Consider the following 24,125-nt stretch of genomic DNA (forward strand, 5'->3'; position numbering starts at 1 on the left):
ATATTTTCTCTCTGCACCGCCTCACTCTTTCCTTTCCCTGCAGGCAATCACGGTATTGGGGGCCATATCTCAGAATTTGTGATTATGCCTCGCTACTTAATTCAAAGCCAGTCGAACGTGAGAGCACTCATGATGATCGTGGCACCGCCCAGCTCGTTCTATAGCACATTTTAGTTTTCACTTTATTTTGGCTTAGGTCAAATGAGGAGTGAGGGGGGGGGGGGGGGGGAGGGAGGAGGGGGGAGAAAAAATGAACTGCACAATATTCACTTCACTTGACTGTGCCTCTCAAACCACTCTCCCTGGCCCTGTCACTGTCAGGGTACAAATTAGCCATTGGGCCGGTTGGGCCGTAGCGCAGGGGCCATTGGCTCTCAGGGGCCCTTTGGGGAAACTGGACCACGCGGTACCGGCTTCGAGGCCCTGACAACAGCTCCTATGGGGCCCTTCATTGGCTGTTGATTGTGTTCAATTTAGGTAAAAAAGATGAGAAAAAACGAGAAAAAACCTCCAAAATGCCCGCTATGGGGGGCCACAAATCAATACGGGCCCTGGCGGGGGTTAATCCGTCCCTGGTCACAGTCGTTATTATCCTCCCCGGGTCGACGGTACTTCGCCCCAGACCGCGACGGAGGCGCGGTCTGGGGCTGCTAAAGCTAAAGCGAGCGAGTTGCCATGTCGAACGTTGCGAAGTTCACTTGAGCGCCGTTCAAGTTACCGCCCCATAGGCACAGAATAGTAAATCCTACAATGAACACAACGGAGCGCTCCCTACCACACTGACGATGTGGCCCGTGTCAACCAATCAGAAGCCGCGGTGCTCCTTCCTAACCCCTCCCACCCGGGGAGGAAAAGGTTACAGTCTGAGGCTCTGTGTGGGTGTAGGCTTGCCTCCCAGCCTCCAGCTTTGTCACATCTGCATGTCTATGGTCACCTCATCTCCCTCAATTGACGCACCTGCCGGCCATCAACTGATCAACTGTCACATTTGAACCCTATAGGCCTCTCTCCACTCATCGCCAGATCATTGTACAGCCTTTAGTTTCCCTTAGTAAATAGTAAGCAATGTTTCTAGTATATTCCTTGTTTATTTGAAACAAACTCGCAGCAGAAAAGCAAGACACGCAATCTCCGGTATAATTCCCGCATCTGCGTGAAGTGGGCGGAAAAACTATTAGGAGACGGGACGAATGTTGGAGTCTGTTCATTCCAATGGGAGAATGAACGTGAACACAGCTTCTGAACCAACCATTCTTTAGCCCCGTGGTCACCGAACTAAATAGACCTATTGGACCCAATCATCACAAGCCACACAATATTTCCAAGATGATCATATACTAATCAGGAGAAAATAAACTTTGTTATCGACCTTTCTCTATCCCAGCAAAACACTCTCACGAGATTTGGGAAGATATCTGAAGTGTCCATCTGCAGTCTGACTGACAACACATAGAGGATTCTGTTCCATATAACTCTGTGTGGGCGTAGGCTTGCCTCCCAGCCTCCAGCTTTGGCACATCTGCACGTCTATGGTCACCTCATCTCCCTCAATTGACGCACGCCACAGTCAATCGACTGCTTCAAGAGAGGACTAAAGACCTACCTATTGAATAAGGCTTTCCCCTAAACCCACTGATTTTATTCCTTGACCCATGCCCTCACGTTCAATAACTGTTTTGTTTTCCTTGATGCTTGTTACGAAGGATGTGAGATGTCACTCTGACGTCACAGCAGTGATGTCAGAGGCGACATCGCTAGACTATAAAGGGAGAGAGCCTGGTAGGCAAGGGTGAGATTAAGCTTTGACTTTGGTTATAATACTATACTTTACGGATAACTACGAGATAACTATTAGATCAATGCCTACTTCAAGAAATCGTATTCCATCCCTCGTTTACGGAGGACGAACTCTCGGCTCCATATTCCAACAGATTGGGACTCTGACCAGAGACTCGATTATATATGGTCCTTCGAGCCGGATTCGAACCAGCGACCTAAGCTGGAGACACACGGCAAACAGAGGACGCATGCACACGCTGGAGAAGGCATTTGTTGCACCCATATGTGGTATGCACCGCGACCATTCGGCTATCGGGTCACATCACATCGCTCGCCACCAGGAAGAGGACTTGGGACTCTGGTATAGGTCCTATAGCGACGCTGACACATTCCGCCGCTAGCTAACCTGCCGTATATGTATTTGAGACGGGACAGGAACCGTCATTTGTACATCATCATCACCACACACCGGTCGGTATAGCTAACACGGCTAATAAGGTCATGAAAGAACTCGACCAGTGGATCGAGCAGCTGAACGAGTGCCGCCAGCTGACGGAGGGCCAGGTCCGCTCGCTCTGCGAGAAGGCCCGGGAGATCCTGAGCCGGGAGTCCAACGTGCAGGAGGTGCGCTGCCCCGTGACCGTGTGCGGCGACGTCCACGGCCAGTTCCACGACCTCATGGAGCTGTTCCGCATCGGCGGCAAGTCCCCGGACACCAACTACCTGTTCATGGGCGACTACGTGGACCGCGGCCACTACTCGGTAGAGACGGTCACACTGCTGGTGGCGCTCAAGGTGTGCTTCCCTGAGCGCATTACCATCCTGCGCGGCAACCACGAGTCGCGGCAGATCACACAGGTGTACGGCTTCTACGACGAGTGCCTGCGCAAGTACGGCAACACCAACGTGTGGAAGTACTACACGGACCTGTTCGACTACCTGCCACTGACGGCGCTTGTGGACAGCCAGGTCTTCTGCCTGCACGGCGGCCTGTCGCCCGCCGTGGACACGCTGGACCAGATCCGTGCGCTGGACCGCCTGCAGGAGGTCCCGCACGAGGGCCCCATGTGCGACCTGCTGTGGTCGGACCCCGACGAGTCGGGCGGCTGGGGCATGTCGCCGCGTGGCGCCGGCTACACCTTCGGCCAGGACATCTCGGAGACGTTCAACCACGCCAACGGCCTCACCATGGTGTCGCGCGCCCACCAGCTGGTCATGGAGGGCTACAACTGTGGCCACGCCGGCAACGTGGTGACGGTGTTCAGTGCGCCCAACTACTGCTACCGCTGCGGCAACCAGGCGGCCATCATGGAGCTGGACGACAGCCTCAAGCACTCCTTCGTGCAGTTTGACCCGGCGCCGCGCCAGGGTGAGCCCCAGGTGACCCGGCGCACGCCAGACTACTTTCTGTGAACTTGTGGTCCGAGGCCAAAGGCCGTCCCGGGCGAATATTCACAGAGCAAACAGCTGTCGCCTCTCCCCTTCTCCTGTTGGGGAAACCTTGCGTTTTGCGAGATTAAGCTTTGACTTTGGTTATAATACTATACTTTACGGATAACTACGAGATAACTATTAGATCAATCGCCTACTTCAAGAGATCGTATTCCACCCCTCGTTTACGGAGGACGAACTCTCGGCTCCATATTCCAACAGATTGGGATTCTCTCAGCTCTCTGCTTCCTCCTACAAAGTTCGTGCCTCGATCGGACCTCAGCTCAATGGGTTTGCTGGCAGATGGGCAAGGTGATAGAAGCAATACCAGGCAAAGACGGCCGGGTGAGGACTGCTAGAGTCCAGATCGGGACACGGATCTGCCCGCGTCCAGTGGCTCGGCTGATCGAACTCCCGGAGCTACCGGCCACAGCCGCGGTAGCAAGGGAAACGAATAGTGACCACGGGTAGTGAAGCTAGTAGCTTCACTAAGGGGGAGTGTTACGAAGGATGTGAGATGTCACTCTGACGTCACAGCAGTGATGTCAGAGGCGACATCGCTAGACTATAAAGGGAGAGAGCCTGGTAGGCAAGGGTGAGTTAAGCTTTGACTTTGGTTATAATACTATACTTTACGGATAACTACCAGATTACTATTAGATCAATCTCATACTTCAAGAGATCGTATTCCACCCCTCGTTTACGGAGGACGAACTCTCGGCTCCATATTCCAACAGATTGGGACTCTGACCAGAGACTCGATTATAATGCTAAATTGTGTGCTTTTAATCGTGTGATGTTCTTTTATGCTTTTGCCTACTGTTTTACATTTTTGTCTACAGTAGCACTTTGAGATTCTGAGGAATGTAAAGTGCATTATAAATAAAAATCCATTATTATTATTATTATTATTATTATTATTATTATGCTCTGATAAACTGAGATTCTATGTGTGAATATAGCCGGCGTGAAATCAGTTATGGACATTTAAATTAAATAAAAAATAAATACAATGTGTGTTCCATTATTGTCTGGTTGATTGGGAATCATGACATATCACCATCTGTTCTCCATATCAGCGTGCAGCTGTGCAAGTGCAATTAACGTTCACGTTCACGGGGTCATTCACAACACCTTTAAATGCTTTTCTATAATAAAGAGAAGTTTGAGTGACAATCTCACAATGCCAAAACTAGACCAGACCAGCAGTTGGCAACATCACACGTGTTAAGCGCTCTTATCATCATCATACGTCATCATACATCATCTCATTCTGGCCAATGGCACATCTCCCACCCAATCACGCCGGCCAATCACAATTTGCGTCCTCACTTTCGTCTTCAATGTTTGTGTTTACACACTTTTGTCTTCAATGTTTGTGTTTACACAGACCCTCAAAGCTGGACAAGACCGTTAGGGGAGAAGCAAACCACACCCACTTAGGAAGACCATTTGTAGGAGTTGTGCACCTATAGTGGTTCCAACCGGGATCGATTATCTTCGTATATTAGCAATCGTTGGCGATGTGGCACGTTGTGAGCTTGTAGATCAGCTATTTGTGTTAATTCCCCTGTTGTTGCATGGCCAAATATGCTGGCTGTCTCTGTCAAGCTTTTTTTTTTACCCCAATACACACCCCATCGCTGTGTTGTGCACCCTTCTGTGCCGGGAGAGGACTGATAACTCCACATTTACAGCTTGGGGTGATATACAGAAGGTGAGAGTCAGGAGAAAGCAAGTGAGATACCTGAGGGAGGGGTGGTGTAGGTGTGTGCGCGCGCGTGCAAGAGACAGACGGACAGAGAGAGAGAGACACAGAGAAACACGTGTGCATGCGAGAGACAGAGAGACGTGCGCACGCGCACACGTGCGCACACGCGCACACACGCACACACACACACACACACACACACACACACACACACACACACACACACACACACACACACACACACACACACACACACACACACACACACACACACACACACACACACACACACACACACACACACACACACACACACGGTGCAGTGACGAGTCATATTATGGGTATGGTGTCCACTGTCCACTCTAGCTGTGAGGGTGATGAAGGGTCTCTCTGCGCTTGTATAATGTTGCCTTTGGCAGGTGCTGAGAAAGAAGAGACAGATAAGAACACACACACATGGCAAAAAACCAAGTGAGTTTGCAAAAAAAAAAAAAAAGACTATACATAAAAAGGCCTTTTTGATGTTCAGTACTGCAGTACTGTACCAGGCAGTATAACTCCTCTGCTGATTTCAAGCACACTTGAGTTGAGAAAGGGGGAGTCTGAAGGGGTATGGGGTATTCTATCTAGGCTCCTTACCTGCTGCATATATGCATTAAGCGCCTGGCCGGTGCCTGCATGGCCATTATGCGGCTTTTCTGTGTGAATTTAAATATGAACCGGATAATCTCGGCTAGATATCCTTTCGTCCTTGCGTTGTGCTATATAGGCTATACTATACTACGTAATACGTATATACGGTCCAGCAGTGTTCTTTCCTTCTAAAAATGCCACCGTTGGTTCAGATATATATACCGCCGGTATCGGAGGTTTGAACCCCCACGGCTCGCCAGGCCTTCCCTTCCTCGAGCCAACCTGTAATTGTTTTCACTTTCCCCACTTCCTATTAATCGATTCCTCCTCCTCCAAGGGGTGACATGGCCACCCACACCACCACAGCTGTCAGTATTTCAACCGCTTCTCCTCTGAAGAACCACACCATGCACATGAAAAATTAATTAGCCGCCCGGCAACCGAGGCAAGGTGAGCGGCGTGAGCCTGTGTACAGCAGCATGTGTAGCAGTTACTAGTAGGGGTGAACGAGAGAGACAGAGAGAGAGACAGAGAGAGAGAGAGAGAGAGAGAGAGAGAGAGAGAGAGAGAGAGAGAGAGAGAGAGAGCAGAGAGAGAGAAGGAGTGGGAGTTTTAAAAAGCGTAAAGATGGAGATGGAGTGAATCAGCGGAGATGCTATAGCGGACCATCATTTCACGGCTTAATTGCTTCATTATCTTTCCAGTCTAACGTTATAAAATTGAAATTAAACATGGGACATTGCCACGGTTAGATGGTGGGGAGCCTACAAAAGGGAGTGAGAGAGAACATCATTTGAGGTATTAACCCTCTTATACTGTATATCACAATGCATAAATCACTCCGTAAGTCACGCACGGTTAGTCGTGTTAGAGCTTCTTTCTCGAACAGTGCGGATTGGTTTTTATGCACGTCGTAAAACATGTATTTTGTTTTGTACATGTGAACACAGCTGTGGGTTTAGATGTAAAGCTAAAAGGCATAGCCATGTTGCTGAAATGTGTTTTGACAGCAAATAGCCTTTTCCTATATATTGGCCCAAAAAAGGCAGCTGTTTATTTTTTAGGCGAAAGCATCTGTGTCACTTTAGATTTGAACGTTGGCTATTTTTTAACATTTTTGAAAAATCTTGATTACCAAATGTTACCAAATGTTGCGTAATTTTGACTTACGAAAAAGTTTGACAAAGACTGATTTAGAAGGCATTTGTAGAATTGGCCACAGGTCTTGGGGTATAAGCATATAGAAGATGTCAAAATAAAAATAAACTAGAAAGGCAGTTCCTGCAGAATGCATGGGTTCGCTGAAAAGCCGCAATGTATATATGATGCACAAAAAGTTGTTAAAAAAAATCACACCCGTGTGAACTGAGTGGTGCAGTGACGTCACACACTGACCATAGCAACCATGCTCACCCCTACGTGGCCCCACGTACAGGTACACATGTACACAGGTACATACAGACAAAGCTGGTTATTGGAGTGGTTTGCACCACTCAAAAATGACAACAAAAATGGATCATTGGCCCTGCCGCACCGTGATGATGGATGGTGACGTATTCACTGCCGCCCCAGGAAGCAGCAGAGGTTTCTATACTGTTATAGTATGTAGAGTGGAAGGGTAGGATTACAGATGATAACACTATCAGTATTTTCAGGTGGTGTTCATGCTTGACGTCTTCAAGCCCTTTAATGTTACAGATGGGGTGCCATAGTTTTGTACTTTTTCTGTTTTGTACGTGTCTGTGCAAATTTGTCTTCCCTGTGTATTTTTGGTTTCTTCCTGAAAGCTGAAAGCCTTTGAGTCAAAAGGCCCAATCAAAATACACCGCTTTAGTGACACACACAAATCAGCCCCTCCCCTAACCCCTCCCCCATTATCATACAACAACAGCTGTGGGCGCGGCTTCAGTTCAGGGTGGTGGTGCTCTAAGGTGAAAACCAGGTATAAACTGGTGGGTGTGGCCACATTAAAACGAACACTTTTTACTTTTTGGGGGAAAATAAGTACAGTATACAGTAAGGTATAATATACAGTATCTTACAATAATTGCACCACGTCTCATGTGCACATGTGTGTACGTATGTGTGTATGTCTGTAATCTACATAATTCCCCACTTACTTCAAATTAGACACGCGCATCATGCCACACGGAGTGCCTGGCTCTGAGTCGGTCGGATAAACGCTTGTCCAGAACTGCCACAAAAGGCTCTGCTCAGGCTCTGCCAGTGGACCTAACCTGTAGAATTCCCAGCCTCTGCCTCAGCCAAAGTGATTAACATGGCAATCCCACACCTGCAAGGGATACAGGCAGACGGACAGATAGTTTCAGTTTCAGTTTATTTTTATTTATAGTGCAACATCACCCCAAGGGGTCTCTGTGCACTTCACAACTATACACAGCAAAAAAGCAGAACATTACAATAGCACAATAACAAGCATAATACAATGTGTCAAATTGTCAATACACATGGATGACATAAGTACCATACGATAGGACACAGTTAAACATAGGTAAAAATGCCTTCAGAAAATCTATTAAAATAGCATATAGGGTTTTGAAACCACGGGGCAGATACTGAAATCTCCATGTATGGCTACAAATGACAAAAGGGACACAGACAGACAGTTAAAATGGGTGCTATGACAACAGATATAACAGGTATTTTATACAAGGGTGGGGTATGCATTCCTGATTTTCATTGTTCCCAACTTTCATCGTTTCATCAAGTAGGTCAGAAATCATAATACCTGATGATCATGTTTTAGGGGGGGGGGGGGGTGGCAAAACAAAAAACTAAAAGTGGGCAAATGATCAGTGTGTCGCTCTGTAAAAATAACTCATTGTCAACTGTAAATCACTGAATCAGTTGAAAAGCAATTATTTTAATGTCATAGGACAAAAATATAACTCCCAGAGTTAAACAAACACTGTGTTTTGACAGACTCTGCTTTTGACAGAAGATTATTCAGTTCATAACACAATTCATTGTTGCCAAGGGAAACGGTGTTGTGAAGCTTTCTGAAAGCATATCGTCCATTAGGTGAGGACCTATGATTTGACTGAGAGCCTGCCATTGAGCAACCTCTAGCTTTTCACCAGAGGAGAAAAACTTTATTTTTTATCCAAAATGAGTTAATAGCACACTAAGCACAGGCAAACTCTTCACATACTAGAGCATGTCTGAAATAAGAGTCAGAGCTGAAATCGAAATAAATGCTACAACATGTAGCTAGGTGTAGACCAAAGAAGTGAACCTTTCAAGCCTGTTTTCGCTGTTTTCTGCAATGCATTACTCTATAAGCCATATCTCCAAAACTGATGGGTCAAACTGAACAACCAATGTCAATTTGAAGCTATGATTTTTTTATAAAAACGAAAATTCAAAAAAATCCAATGGCAGTCCCTCAATCAAATTTGGCCACTAATGTCTCTCTCCCTCTCCCATTTATGCTTGCTTTAGTTAAAATAGATCATTGTAGGACAGGGGTCAAAGGTCCATTTGGTTCCATGTGCCCCCTGAGTTACAGACCTGCAAGGGTCCATTTGGTTATCCTAACTATTAACATAATCATTTGGGGACCCCCCATGAAACCCCCTACTGGGGGTCACATTGAGATTGATGTACAGTATACCAAAAAAAAAGAGATTCTGATCTCTCTAGTACTGTACATGCCTCCTCGCCGAGATTACATACGAGCCAGAGCCAAGAAAGAACATCCGGATTTGTAATTTAATATTGATTCATCGCAATTAATATGGAATGCAAATATTGAAGAACCACGCAAAGATCTCCAGATAGAGATAGAGCGTCAGTTTAATCGTCTCTTAATACGATTCAGGCGAGCGACGCAGGCAGGGGGTCTTAGTCAGCAGCTTAATGCATGACAGCCTTTTGTTGGGGTAGGCCATTTTCATTAAGCCCGCGACAGCGGCGGTGGATCGGGTTATCTCGCAGAGCGCGGGATTAGCCAGATAAGGCTAAAAATGGTCACGAAATAATAAATATTCATGCAATATATATATATAGGCATCAGAGTATTGTTCATAATGAGATCGTCATCGGGTTGGCTTCGGCAACACAATATCCATGAGACCCAATTTGACCAAATTATTTGAAACATCATGATCACATCGACGGAGACATACTGTATACAGTAGGTTTGTGCTGTGTATATGGACACAGCACAATCCTCAGTCTTGTAATGTATGCATTCGAGTGCACAAGTGGAACCAAAAGGACCCATGAGGGTCCATTTGGTTCCACTTGCACACTTGGGACACTTAAAGATGCTACACTTCCCAGAGTCAAAACACAAAATGGCCGCTGCTCATTAAGAGCACCTGAAGACTTTAAAAGGCCACACAAACAGAAACCAGGGAGAGAAGAAGCTCCAAGTTCTTTCAGGAGTCGAGTTCAACCCCAAAGACGCCAATGGTCTGTTAAAATGTTTATATACTTGCATGTTTGAAATGCTACTTTATGGTTTAACTGCAGTGCTACCAAATTTGGATAAGGAACACATTGCAGCATTACCTGCTATGTGTTACTTTGGGCCCACTGCTGTGTTCAAACACACTTGACAGTGTTTGGGAAATTAATTAATTTGTGTTTAAAGTATAAATTACAAAAGAATCAAGTGCCGTGATTTTTGATTTGATTCACACGACATCCCGGGGTGTTTTACCAGGCTAGAGTCAATCAAAAAGGTTTCCGAGGGGGGCTGTATACTTTTGCACACCGTTTAAATAATTGTTGGTGTCTTTTACTACTCTTTCTATATGGATATATCTTACTGTACTAGGCTACTAATCTGACTATACTATCTATCTACCTATCATAATGTAGTCTACGTTTCTTTTCTGTATGTAGTGGATTCAAAACAAGATTTGTCTTTGAAATGGAGGGGAGTTAAAGTAGAATAAATAAAATAGAGACCCCTGTTACCGAACAAACATAGCATTGATTACTAAATGTGGAGCTTTACATTTTCAACAAAGGTACCTTTTTTTTGTTTTAACCCAAAACATATCACTTACCCGTACCTTTTTTTGAGGGGCGCCAGCCCCTCCTATACACAGGTTTAATGTTTGTTTTTAGTTCAATGTTTGTTTGGTAAACGCAATTGTTAATGGCGTTTAATGTTTGTGTTGGCACCATTACAACATCACCTAATCAACATGAGTTAGACTTTAATATATTAGCGTCCCTCACTTCACACGGGTGTGATTTTTTTTAAGTACAGTAGCCTACTCAAGTAAATGTATTGGTTATACTGCTGCCCACCTGCCACACTACTACAGACCCGTAAGAAGCTGTCCCTTTCCAAGGGGGGGGGGGGGGGGTGTGTGTGTGTGTGTGTGTGTGTGTGTGTGTGTGTGTGTGTGTGTGTGTGTGTGTGTGGTGTGTGAATAATCAACCATGTTCTGTCTATAGTGCGAGCAATCAATTATATGTCGGGTCAACCGCGCTGATTACCTGTACCACTGAAGAGAACAATTACGCGGAGCAATGGAGCCGTGTGGGATGTAAAGTGGGGCCGACATGCGTGCCGTTCGCCATGGCGAGAGGCCGGCCCCAGAACGAAATGCCAAGCGAGAAGAAGACATGATTGGATTGCCTTGCGTTTTGCATTGCCTTCGCCCCATAGATCATTTATTAGTCTGATCTGAGTTATTACTTTTTGTTTGTAGCCGTTCACTTTATTATTCTTTTTTTTCTCATTATTTTGGTTTGTTTTTGTTAGTTTTTTTTTTACCACTGCTGGCATGATGACGTGGGTATAGGAGTGATCACAGAGGATCTTGTGGTTAGAGTGTCCGCCATGAGACTGGGAGGTCGGGGTTCGATCCCCAGTCGACTCTGAAAAATGGGACCCAGTGCCTCCCTGCTTGGCACCCCAGCATCAAGGGTTGGAGTGATGCAAGTCTCTGCAAGTGCAACATACTATAGCATCATGTCTTGGGGGGTGCACTTGTACATCATGTGATGTCCAGGGGTTGTACTTGTACATCAAGCTGCCTCACGCTACAGAAACAGGAGATGGGCTCCAGTCCTGCTCTACGAGGCTTACTTACTTTATAACTCCACTACAGTTATTTGAAAACTTTAGTTAAGTATTACATTGCAGATTTATATTATTAATGCCAGCGCCCCCACCCCCCCACCTCCTCCAGTCTTTTTTGTTATATCGCCCACATATTGACATAACATTCAAAGTGTATGAGTGTGCATGAGTACTTTTACATTGGTACTTTAAGTACATATTGACATAACATTCAAAGTGTATGAGTGTGCATGAGTACTTTTACATTGGTACTTTAAGTACATATTGACATAACATTCAAAGTGTATGAGTGTGCATGAGTACTTTTACATTGGTACTGTACTTTAAGTACATATTGACATAACATTCAAAGTGTATGAGTACTTTTACATTGGTACTTTAAGTACATATTGACATAACATTCAAAGTGTATGAGTGTGCATGAGTACTTTTACATTGGTACTGTACTTTAAGTACATATTGACATAACATTCAAAGTGTATGAGTACTTTTACATTGGTACTTTAAGTACATATTGACATAACATTCAAAGTGTATGAGTGTGCATGAGTACTTTTACATTGGTACTTTAAGTACATACTGTATTGACATAACATTCAAAGTGTACGAGTGTGTATGAGTACTTTTACATTGGTACTTTACAGTAAGTACATTTTCATGCCAATATCTACCAGTGGGGGGGGGGGGGGGGGGGGGGGTCGTCATGGAAACCACTTTGCTTGGCTGCCGTTGTTATTTGATAATCTACGCTGATGCACCACCAAAAGGAGAAAAACAAGCTATAATTGAAACTGCATGAAAATCACCATTCGCTGCAACAAAGACGAGACAGATATGAGGAGAGAAAATGAGAAAAGCAATCACAGTGAAATACAGTATGGCTAAAAGCATCCATCTACGTGTGTGATTAAAAATCAGCTCTCTCTCAGGCAAGTCAATTCAACATCACATGCCATATATAGTAACCCTCAAATGTGGCAGGACGTCATTAAGACCCTCACTCACTGAATTTAGGGTCTATTTAGCCACTGATGGCCGTTTTACGGCTCTCTGATGGAGGCTGTTATAAGTGTCGATCGTTGCCGTCGTCGGGCCGGAACCTCTTATCTCCACATTCTAGTAAATGTATAACGCCCTACTTGATCACCCTATACATCGTCGCACAATTTAAGCGTTACAAGCAGCAGATCCGTAAGCGCCGCGCTTCGCGCTTGTAGATCTGCCACTCAGATGCGTAGCCTATCTACAATAAGGCGAGGGCAGGCGTTCGCCTGTCCAAATCCATTTCTGGCCTGGCCAAAATCCATACAATGAGAAAAAAAAAAAAAGAGTACAAAAACAAGACCTGAGAACTATTAGTGGACAGCTGATTGGCCGTTGCGGTAGAGCGCGACCCTCAATCACCCATTGGAATGTAAATGCATGCCTTTCAGCCTTTGTATCCTACTGTCTGGCAGGTATATCTCTTTGTATCCTACTGTCTGGCAGGTATATCTCTTTGAAAACCTTTAGTGCTACGATTGTGCGCGAGGAGACGACAATTAACACATCTTGTCTGCCCAAAACGTAATTCCTGGAGACGCCACTGCTGCCACTTTTGATTTTGAATCCCGAAAAGTAACAGTTTTGGACATGTTTTCCACCCGACAGAGATATATATATATATATATATATATATATATAGGCATAGAGATATGTGTCTTTTTAGGTGTTGTAGGCCTATTATAAACCAATCCCTTAATGGATGGCTTTTCATTAAATGAAGAGTGTTTAAAGTTTTTATCCTTTATTTGCGCCTCTATGAGTTCTTTTTTTGTGCCAAAGAGCAACTTCAATCACAATGTTCTAAAGATAGGCATCTGCAACGTATCCATTTCTTGCCAAAGAAAGTTGCTAAATGATGAACAATAACTCATTATTTTAGATACAAAAAACAACAGCAATACTTGTTTTGATATGTGCCAGTGCATATTTGCAATTTCTGACCTCATTGGTACCCATGCATGCCTTTGTGGAATCGTAAAATATAGTCCATATGGCCATAATGCTATATTCTGTCAATAACTACACTATACATTTTGGTACTACAGGTTAAGTGGAGACGTATTGTCTGGTCAGAATAGTTGGGTCTCTTGAGAGCAATCAGAATAGGAGTTCTCATGAAGTACCCTGGGGTTAAGCCTTTGTTCTATACTGAAGCTGGTCACAGGTGTGAATCAAAACACACAGCTGTCTGCTAACCAAATGGCTATGTTAATCTTGACTCCACCTCTGAATTCAATTCTGTACTATATCATGTCATGTTGTCAATGTGAAAATCATTCAGTGTTAGCTGGCTGGCCACCACGGTCAGTCTGCTGGGAGCTCCTGCGGGTCAGGGCCGCGGGACGCTCTCTCCCTTTGTCTTTGGTTTCAATAAATGGTCAACTTGGATCTTCAGTTCATCTCTCTGCCTGCCTGTTCCTTCTCCGATCCGATCTGATGCTTTGACGAGGTTTTTCACTACTCTACAGTTTTCTCTACTTTAGTGAGTTTAGGGTTAATAGGGTGTGAAAATACACGACACCTTTTTTTGGAAAAGACTTGTTTTATGTGTTTATGAATTGGAGCCTGGCCGTGTGTTATATCGTTGCTGTCGGGCTGAAACCTCTTATCTCCATTATTCTAACTTTTTGTGTGTTTTTTTTTCTGTAAATGAATGGCCTACAGATGTGCCATTCCAACTCTTCACGCTTTCCTGACCTTTTCCTGTTGATTTTCTGAAAATACATGTTTTCCCTGCATGTTTTATTGCTAATTCTATACCGCTTTGCTACTGAAACGAAGTGTCCAGGAGAGGAAGTCTATCTATTCAGGGAATCTGAGTAGAATTAACATTGGCAAAAGCCCCACTTCTCACTTACCATTACCATTTTCCATCCTGACAATGCACTGACTGATCAAGCTACTGTATACAGTTGGGTGCCACCGATATTGTCCCTTATCATTTGACCCATTTAGGCCTGACCTCAAAACTTTTAAAAATCCTTCTAAATCCTGAAAAAATCCTTCTAAATTTTCACGATTTTTCAAAAATAGCAGACCTACAAGCTCGTAGCGCGCCACTCGGTGGCGCGCTATGAGCTTGTAGATCTGCTATTTTTCAATAGCTAAATTATAACATAATGTTTAAAACACCAAAAGGGGTTCCCGCCCAAAATGGGTTAACTGTCCTTTTGCGCAGATCACGCAAACCTCAGCAAAAAGAAAAGGACAATATCGATGGCCTCCAACTGTATCTATCAATAAAGGCAAAAGGGGCCTGGGCCATGGCTCAGTGGTCCAGGCAGGCACCTTGGCTGGTAATCCAGTCTGGCAGTGTGCCGCGGGTTCGACTCCCGATCCCGACGGCCCCCACTGCATGTCCTCCCCCCCCATCCCTCTCCCCATTTCCTGTCAGCCTACTGTCTGTCCCTCCATAAAAATATAAAATAAAGGCGAAATCCACAAAAAAACCATTTAAAATAAATAAATAAAGGCAATAGGCCTTTAAAAAATAAAACAACATAAATATGCTACTTTTCCAACTTTTGAATTTGAACATAATGAGGTTTCCACCCGACAGAAACGATGTACTGGCAGGAGGAATTGAGTATAGTTGGCACAATCTGGCAACAACAAATTCAGATGAAGGACGCCCGCCAGAGATGGATAGTTGGCAGGCGTACTTGGGGTAGAATATATACTGTATAGTTCTTAATCAAAGTATATGCACATTGGGGTCTGTGTGATTCCCATGCGTTCTGTGTAGAGAGGCGGCTTTCCCAAATGTAAATTTGCACAAACCCGGATGCCATTGTTGAGCTCTGTTGTAAAGCGGTAAGAGGAAAACCACAGTGTTCTTTTTGAGTGGTGCAACCACTCCCTTACGGAGCTATGTGTGTGGCTGGGTGGGTGGCTGGCTGGCTGGGTGCCTGGGTCTGAGCACGAAAACAGCATGGTTGTTTTTCACCATTTGTGCGCAACCTAACACACACACAAACACACACGCACATATTAACTGCATATATGAGGATTTCGGGTGTGCCAGTACAGTACAGTGACAGTACACTACAGTAGGCTACAGTAGAGGGTATACAGTAGAGGGACCCCCACATGGTAACTCTCTCATTTCTCGACCGTTTCGGACGTGGGGCGGCTCGCCGGAACCGGGCCAGCACCCAGGCCGTGGTCCTGTGGGTCTGGAACTTCCGGGGACCCCCCCGGGGACCCCCACATGGAGTTGCACCACTCACTTCATACCGGTGTGATTTTTGTATTTTTAGCAGCTTGCTAGAGCTGCTCCTACAAAACACACAGAGGGATTTGTGGCGTTCCCTTCCTTCATATACACAGTAGGCTATACCCTGGCAGGCAAAAGGGGCGTGGCTTTATGGAAAAGGGGCGTGAACACTGAAAAACAAATCCCAAATCGTCATCTGGTGGCCAAATAAATGAACTACAGATTTGAAAGTTGCAACACACAAATTCGTAGATCTCACAGAATTCAATTTGCTATGTCTCTGAGACAGTGTTCAAAGGAGTTGCATATGTTATTTAAATACTGCAGTGTGGAGAGACAGCCAACTCCATCCTCGACGAACGACTCCTGGCAGTGTGTCTTGTTTGGTGGTGAAAGTTCCCCTTAACTCTCTCTCCCTAAGCCAGTGGTTCTCAAAGTGGGGTCCGGACCCCATCCCCACCTGCATAGTGTGCAGTGAGGATGTTGCACGTGCACTCCCAAATAATTGGCACAACAAACACCTACGATTTTATTATGTTGTTATACTCTTTTCCAAGTGTCTGTTTTCACAACTGAATGACTACTGAATGAGATGAGCACACAAATTATATGTAAAGTTTATTTTTACTTAAGATTTTACATCATATTTGATTTGGCATTTGTTCTAGACTAGAGGTACTATAGACACTGATTTATATTGAACTCATTGATGATTTTTTACATTTTTAATTTTAATGTATTTTTGCTGGTGAAAACCGATTAAATAATCTGGATTATTTTGAGACCAATCCGATACCGATTTTATGGCCGATATGGCCGATTCTGATTATGCTACCGATTATATCGTGCATCCCGAGTCGCAATTGTTCATAAATAGTGTTTGTTTATCTATATTTAATGGGTTAAGGATGCTACAATTCTCATTCAGTGAGAATTGGAAGGACAAGATCAGATCACTAATGACTGCATTTAGAGCAAACCTTAACACATGCTGGCCTTTTGGTGTTTTAAGCATCATGTTATACTTTAGCTATTGAAAAATAGCAGATCTACAAGCTCATAGCGCGGCACCGAGTGCCGCGCTACGAGCTTGTAGGTCTGCTATTTTTGTGAAAATGTGGCGCAAATCATTGAATAAATATTTTCACAATGGACGTTTTAACTCAAATCTTTGCTTCTGCAGGGGGGTCCCTGAAACGACATATTTCAGATGGGTGGTCCGCAGCCAAATTCAGAAAAATCTGGGGGTCCTTGACATGGAAAAGGTTGAGCACCACTGACATAGAAACATGAGGTTTTTCTGAAAACTGTCATGATTTAGAAGGCATTTGTAGAATCGACCTCAGGTCTAAATGGATTAAGAACAAAGCCGATTCTGACAATATAACAATGAGTCCTGGCTGCAACTTCTTATATTACTGGAAGTTCTCCAGCGCTACAGATACAAATATCAATAGGTCACTGTGATGGAGCCACTCTGCCCACTCACACTGCATGGGAAGGTGCGTGTGGGCACCGAATGCAAACCAAATTGATGCCACTCAAAAAACAAAAACTAACAAAAAGGCTATTAAATGTGCTGGTTTATATTGTAATAATATAACATATCAGGTTAGTGTATACTAAATAGTACAGGCCGCGGCAGTGGCTCATGGTGGTCAGAGCGGCCGCTTTGGAAGGTTCCCGGTTCGATACCGGGCTCCCCCTGCGGGTTAGTGTCCTTATGAGCAAGACACTGAAACTCCCTCTGCCAACCTGGGGGGAGCCCCGGACTGAGCTCATGCTTCCTTCAATGCATGAGGAGTGAGCAGGCCGCTTCTTATTCACCTGACAGGGGGGGGAATTTCCCCAGTAGGACGTACTGTAGCACGTGGGAAAGAACACGTTATTCCAACCAGTTCCTTTCCCATCCATCAGGTACCCCGGCTGTCCAGGGGGAGGCAGTATAGGGACCAGGATTACTGCATGTTTTTTTGTGAGGGTACCTACCCTATAAGGGGACATGGGGAGAACGTGCAAACTCCACACCGAAAGGCCCTTTTCGCCAACCCCACATGGGCACTGATGATGCGGAGGAGATACGCCCCCAGCGCCCACAGCGGGAAACAAACCCGGGACCTTCTAGGCTAGCTGTGAGGCGACAGCGCTACCGATTACGACGCCATGCGCATCGTAATGTTAAAGGAGAATTCCATACTAAAAGGCTTTCTTACCTTTCTTTGTAGTTGTTACGTCCCCACCAAAGAGGTTCAGGTGTTATTTTGTGCAAAAGTTCCTTATTGGCTATTTCCCCTACCATAAGCCCTCAATGAATTGCATTGAATGGGAATTGAATGGGGCTATGGGGTGTTGTGCTAATTCGCTTATTTCCATCGCTCAAAATTATTATTTCTTTGTATATATCCTCTCTTCATAATGTAAATAATATCCCAAGCGGCACACTTTACTACTTATTTCGATGGAAATAAGCAAATTAGCACAACACCCCATAGCCCCATTCAATTCAATGCAATTCATTGAGGGCTTATGGTAGGGGAAATAGCCAATAAGGAGTTCTTGCACAAAAAAACACCTGGACCTCTTTGGTGGGGACGTAACGACTACAAAGAAAGGTAAGAAAGCCTTTTAGCATGGAATTCTCCTTTAAATCCCTCTGTAGTCTGCAGTACTGAAGTGTTTGTTTTTGCACCCGAATTAAACTTTTGTAGTAAAAGTCGAGTGCTCCACTCCCTGTTGGTACAGTTGTTCACAAGTGGCCCCAATAGATCATGTGCTTTAGTTTTATTACTTTGTCCTTCAGAGAGCACAGAGCTCCTGCGTGGAGAGGGGCTGGAGCGTACGAGACCCCCGTCAACATTGATAACATTATCCACTCTCAGCTATAGCGGCATATTAGGGATTACAAAACAACCTCGTAGAGGAGGGGACATTGACAATCTGCTACCCGAGGAGATAGTTATTTTGGATGACCTTGTAGTTGTATACCAGGAGGGGCTCAATAAGGATTTCAGTATTAGACCATTGTTGTGACACGCGCTGCATTGGAATCAAGACAGCTTTTATTTGTCCCCTACTTGAAATGTTGAGTTGCTACAGGCCTTGTTCAAGAAGATTCAAGATTCAAGATTATTTTATTGCCATGTCAACAAGGTTGATAGGAATTTGTCTCAGTGACATTCATTGCAGTAACGGGGGATGAGACAACAAATGAACTACACAGCTGCAGCCATTATTTCGGCGCTGCTCTCAGCTTACTTGCATCACTTCAGTGATGTAAAGTAACTAAGTACATTTACTTAAGTACTGTACTTAAGTAAAGGTACTAATTACAACTACTAATTTCCAATACTTTTACGTCTAGGCCACTACATCTCGGATCCAAATATTGTACTTTTACTTGAATTTGAATTAAATTACTTGATTTATTTGAACACTTTAGTTACTAGTTACTTTGTAGATTTTGATTATTATTTCAAAACATATACATTTACCACTTACTATATACATTTAGGCCATTTGAAAATAGCCGGTCTACAGTATAAGCTCACAATGCGTTGCAATGTGGTGCATTGTGAGCTTGTAGATCTGCTATTTTCAAAATATTTGTATTGGACATTCTGCACAATGAGTATTTTCTATACTGTTGGTACCTTTTGGTACTTTTGTAATTTTATGCCAGTAATTTTTTTATTCCGGACTTTTACTTACCAGAGTATTTCTGCATTGCAGTATTGATGCTTTTACTTACCAGAGTATTTCTGCATTGCAGTATTGATGCTTTTACTTAAGTTAAAAAAAGAAAAGTGAGTACTTTTTCCACCACTTGAGTTGAAGTTGAAGTTGAGTTCAAGTTGTTTCTAGCTGGAGTTATGTCTCCCGTTAAGAAATGTGAATCTCTATAATAAATAATAATATAACAGCCTGTAGACATTGAAACCACTTTTGACCTAACGTCATTATCTTGGGCATGTCATTATATATAGGTGACAATGTTGCATTTATTCATGTGCTTTTAAATTGTTTCCCTGAGCTTGTAGATTGGCTAACTCTCAAAGAGCACTTACGGGCGGCTGCAATTCAACTCTTTATTTCTATACTGTACACGTTCTCCTTTTTTTCTAACCTAGTTAGGAAAAATAACATATGATTTATTTCTTTTTTTTCATAGAAGTGTATATTTGTATGTCTTTAAATGTTTTGATGAACTGAAAATGCAGAGGACCCTGATGTGAACAAGTCTTAGTGCTTTTTCTGGTTTTATCCATGATTTCGTATTGACCTGTACTTTCCTTGAACTGTACCCATTCTGCACACTGTTCATAACCTTTTCAATCAATCAAACTCTCCATCTAACAGCGGGATGTCAGACGGTGCCGTGTGGATCTATGGGCAGTTCCCTGTCAGACATGAACCCGGCGTTCTTCATGTGCTATGACGCCTCCCAGGATTTATTTATGGGAATTCTTCTTATACTTTGATATATCATTCTGTTTGTTTATACTGTAGATACATACCGCCAATATTTTTATATGGATTTGAGTGTTGCCACAGGGAAGGCAACCCGTTGGGTATACTGCACATATACTGTGAGATTGCCGAGTTCTTCAATTACAGCAAATGAGGACAACGCATCACTCTGGAGAGTCCTTTCTTCATAAGCTAGCAAACATCCATTACCTCATAGGCCTATACAGTATATGAATGGTGGTTAAGTACAGAATCATTATTAGTTTCAATTACTGTGACGCAAAGCTGGCATCCAAATAAACAGACCTCAGAACACAAAGGGACTAATACCATAGCCATGGGGTTGATTAGGGGGCACACACACAAAGCCAGGCGTTGGAGTGGCTACCGCCTCTCCAAAAAGGGCCCAAGCAGTGAAGTGACGTCGTCCCTGTAGGGCGGACAGACAGTGTTCAGCTACAAAAATACATTTTAGAGAAGTCTTAGGATTTAGAACAGTGGTTTTAAAACAGTGGTTCTCAAAAACAGTAGATATATCTGCTATTTCTGAACATTCTCTGAAACATTTTTGAATAATTGTGCGGGTCCCCTGGCTCAAAACATCCTTGTAGGGGTCCTTGGTATGAAAACGTTTGAGAACTACTGTTTTAGAAGACATTAGTAGAATAGGCCTCAGGTCTCGAGGAGGAGGAGGAGGAGGAGGAGGAGGAGGAGGAGGAGGAGGAGAAGAAGAAGAACTTCCCCGCCCGGCCCTTCAGGTAGGGGATAAAAAGTTCTCACATTCTCCGAGTTTGTATTTAAGTATGAATCTAAATGCAGTTTCTGTCAAGTCGTTTAGCCAGAGGCTGACACGACAGTGCATGGGCACACTGCTTTCGTCTCCCAAAAAAACAAAAAAAAACAGAAGAATTAATTTCTTAGAAGTCCGTAAGATGAAAGGCTTGGCGGAGCCATACTCGCACACACAGTGTCCTCAGCCCTTACCGTATTCTTAGGGTGATGATTAATATTTGATCAGGTTCTATCTCTACCTCCATTATCTTCGAAAATAATCTAAATATTCCAGTTCAGAAATTCAGCAAATTGGGACACGGGGCATAGCTGAGCAATAAGGTTGCTTCCACTGTCTCATATTATGTGGGAAATTTCCATTTTCTATTTGGAAAGTGCAATCTATGCAATACCATAAATTGTACTCAAACCCATTGCACTTAAATTCTTTATACACCGTTGACCAGGGTCCTTCAGGGTTCTATCCTTGTTGGGCCTACTCCTTTTTTCTCCAAATGTCTTTGCCAAAAAGAGACAATCTACGTTGTAATGAATGTAATGTGAGCTTGAACCTGTAGATCCGCTAATTTAGCAGACCGTTTGCCTATATTATGACATGCACAGGATAGGGGGGCTATAGGGTTCATGTGTTTAAATTATGCTGTGTCAATCTCCTACACTTTACATAATCCTCAGGTGGAAACTGTTGGAAACTGTTACTTGTTACCTGTTACTTAACCCTAACCTAGCCTGAGCTAACGCTAGACCTTTCTGGCCTAGATGGGAGGGCCGCGGCTCAGATTTACGCACCCCCACCATTGGTTCACCGATCTGTCCGTCAGCCCCGGTCTCTCCTCCCCCCCGGTGCAGCACTGTTATTGTGTCGACCAGAAGCAGAAACCACTGGTTGCTGGAGTATACCATTCTAACGGACTGTCAAAGTTATTTCCACAGAGTCGGCACACGTTGGTTTTTTTCTTAGACGGTGTGGTGGGTTCTTTAGCCATTCTCCTCATTTTCCTCGCATAGCCTCGTTTGAAGTTCCACTGGTAATGATTTCCTCACGGTGTTATTTTGACGGGTGCACACTCAGAGCCCTGACGTCACATCATTTGAAGCGACGCCTACGCGGAAGGGTTGACTCCCATGTTTAGGCCAGTGCAGCCCATGCGTAAATCCAGGCTTTCATTTTTCGCGCAGACGAAATGAAAGCCTGGGTATCGAGGCTAACCCTAACCTAACCCCAACCTCACAGGGAAGCCACGGGTGAGTTTTAACCATGCAACACATGTCGGGGAGCCACGGGTGAGTTTTAACCAGCCACGCATGTCGGGAGCCATGGGTGAGTTTTAACCAGCAATGCATGTCGGGAGCCACGAGTGAGTTTTAACCAGCCACGCATGTCGGGAAACACAAGTGAGTTTTAACCAGCAATGCATGTCGGGAGCCACGAGTGAGTTTTAACCAGCAATGCATGTGGGGAGCCACGGGTGAGTTTTAACCAGCAATGCATGTCGGGAGCCACGGGTGAGTTTTAACCAGCAATGCATGTGGGGAGCCACAGGTGAGTTTTAACCAGCAATGCATGTCGGGAGCCACGGGTGAGTTTTAACCAGCAATGCATGTGGGGAGCCACAAGTGAGTTTTAACCAGCAATGCATGTCGGGAGCCACGGGTGAGTTTTAACCAGCAATGCATGTGGGGAGCCACGGGTGAGTTTTAACCATGCAACACATGTCGGGAGCCACAGGTGAGTTTTAACCATGCAACACATGTCGGGGAGCCACGGGTGAGTTTTAACCAGCAATACATGTCGGGAGCCACGGGTGAGTTTTAACCAGCCACGCATGTCGGGAGCCACGAGTGAGTTTTAACCAGCCATGCATGCCGGGAGCCACGGGTGAGTTTTAACCAGCAACGCATGGCGGGAGCCACGGGTGAGTTTTAACCAGCCACGCATGTCGGGAGCCACGGGTGAGTTTTAACCAGCAATACATGCCGGGAGCCACAAGTGAGTTTTAACCAGCCACGCATGTCGGGAGCCACGGGTGAGTTTTAACCAGCAACGCATGTCGGGAGTCACGGGTGAGTTTTAACCAGCAACGCATGTCGGGGAGCCACGGGTGAGTTTTAACCAGCAACGCATGTCGGGAGCCACAGGTGAGTTTTAACCATGCAACACATGTCGGGAGCCACGGGTGAGTTTTAACCAGCAATGCATGTCGGGAGCCACGGGTGAGTTTTAACCAGCAACGCATGTCGGGGAGCCACGGGTGAGTTTTAACCAGCAACGCATGTCGGGGAGCCACGGGTGAGTTTTAACCAACAACGCATGTCGGGGAGCCACGGGTGAGTTTTAACCAGCAATGCATGTCGGGAGCCACGGGTGAGTTTTAACCAGCAACGCATGTCGGGAGCCACGGGTGAGTTTTAACCAGCCACGCATGTGTCGGACTAATGCCTGACGGACTGTGAGTAACGTATGCGCCCCCCACTTTTGATGCTTTTGTGTGACGCTGTAATATTATGATCAAGTAGCAGGGCATTAAATTACCAAAAAATAAAGACAAAAGTAAAAATATGGATATAGGAGGTCTCTCTCTCTCTCCCCTCATATCAAATTGTATTAGTCGTGGTCATACAATGTACAGTATGTACCTGTATGGTACAAACAGGAAATTAGCGTGCATGTCCTGCAGTAGTCCCAGCGGAACACTTTAGACAACCATCTGATTTGCCCGCATGCACTCTCAAAGTCAGGGAGAACCACTAACCTGAAGGTATTTAAAGCAGTCCCGTGGAGGGAGAGCATGCATATTTCTCTTGTCGTGGTTTGAAACAGGCAAACATCCCAATTAATCTGAGTGTATATACGGTATAGTATAGGTCACCTCCCTCCCGTCCCTGGACGCAAGAGAATATAAACCACAGGTTCCCAAAACTGTTGGCCCGGGGACCCAGTTTAGGGACGTGGCGGGCCCACTTTTATGCATGGGTCGCAAGAA

The 24,125-nt window shown here is 44.7% G+C and overlaps 1 protein-coding gene and 1 long non-coding RNA gene across 2 annotated transcripts in view; one reads left to right on the forward strand and one right to left on the reverse strand.

Moving 5' to 3' along the window:
- Positions 1-2,280: 2,280 nt before the first annotated feature.
- LOC306941673 (serine/threonine-protein phosphatase 2A catalytic subunit alpha isoform-like) lies at positions 2,281-3,192 on the forward strand (the record flags this gene model as incomplete). Its single annotated transcript, XM_079527269.1, has 1 exon — positions 2,281-3,192. One exon carries the CDS (start codon positions 2,281-2,283, stop codon positions 3,190-3,192), a length of 912 nt encoding a protein of 303 aa, XP_079383395.1.
- Positions 3,193-7,770: 4,578 nt separating this feature from the next.
- Positions 7,771-24,125, reverse strand: part of LOC306942386 — a 40,787-nt gene continuing 24,432 nt past the window's right edge. The window contains exon 3 of the long non-coding RNA XR_013792285.1: positions 7,771-7,847. This is a non-coding gene — a long non-coding RNA (uncharacterized lncRNA). The remainder of the gene's footprint in view (positions 7,848-24,125) is intronic.

Source organism: Electrona antarctica (genome assembly GCF_951216825.1).
Source record: "Electrona antarctica genome assembly, chromosome: 18".
Classification (NCBI taxonomy): domain Eukaryota; kingdom Metazoa; phylum Chordata; class Actinopteri; order Myctophiformes; family Myctophidae; genus Electrona; species Electrona antarctica.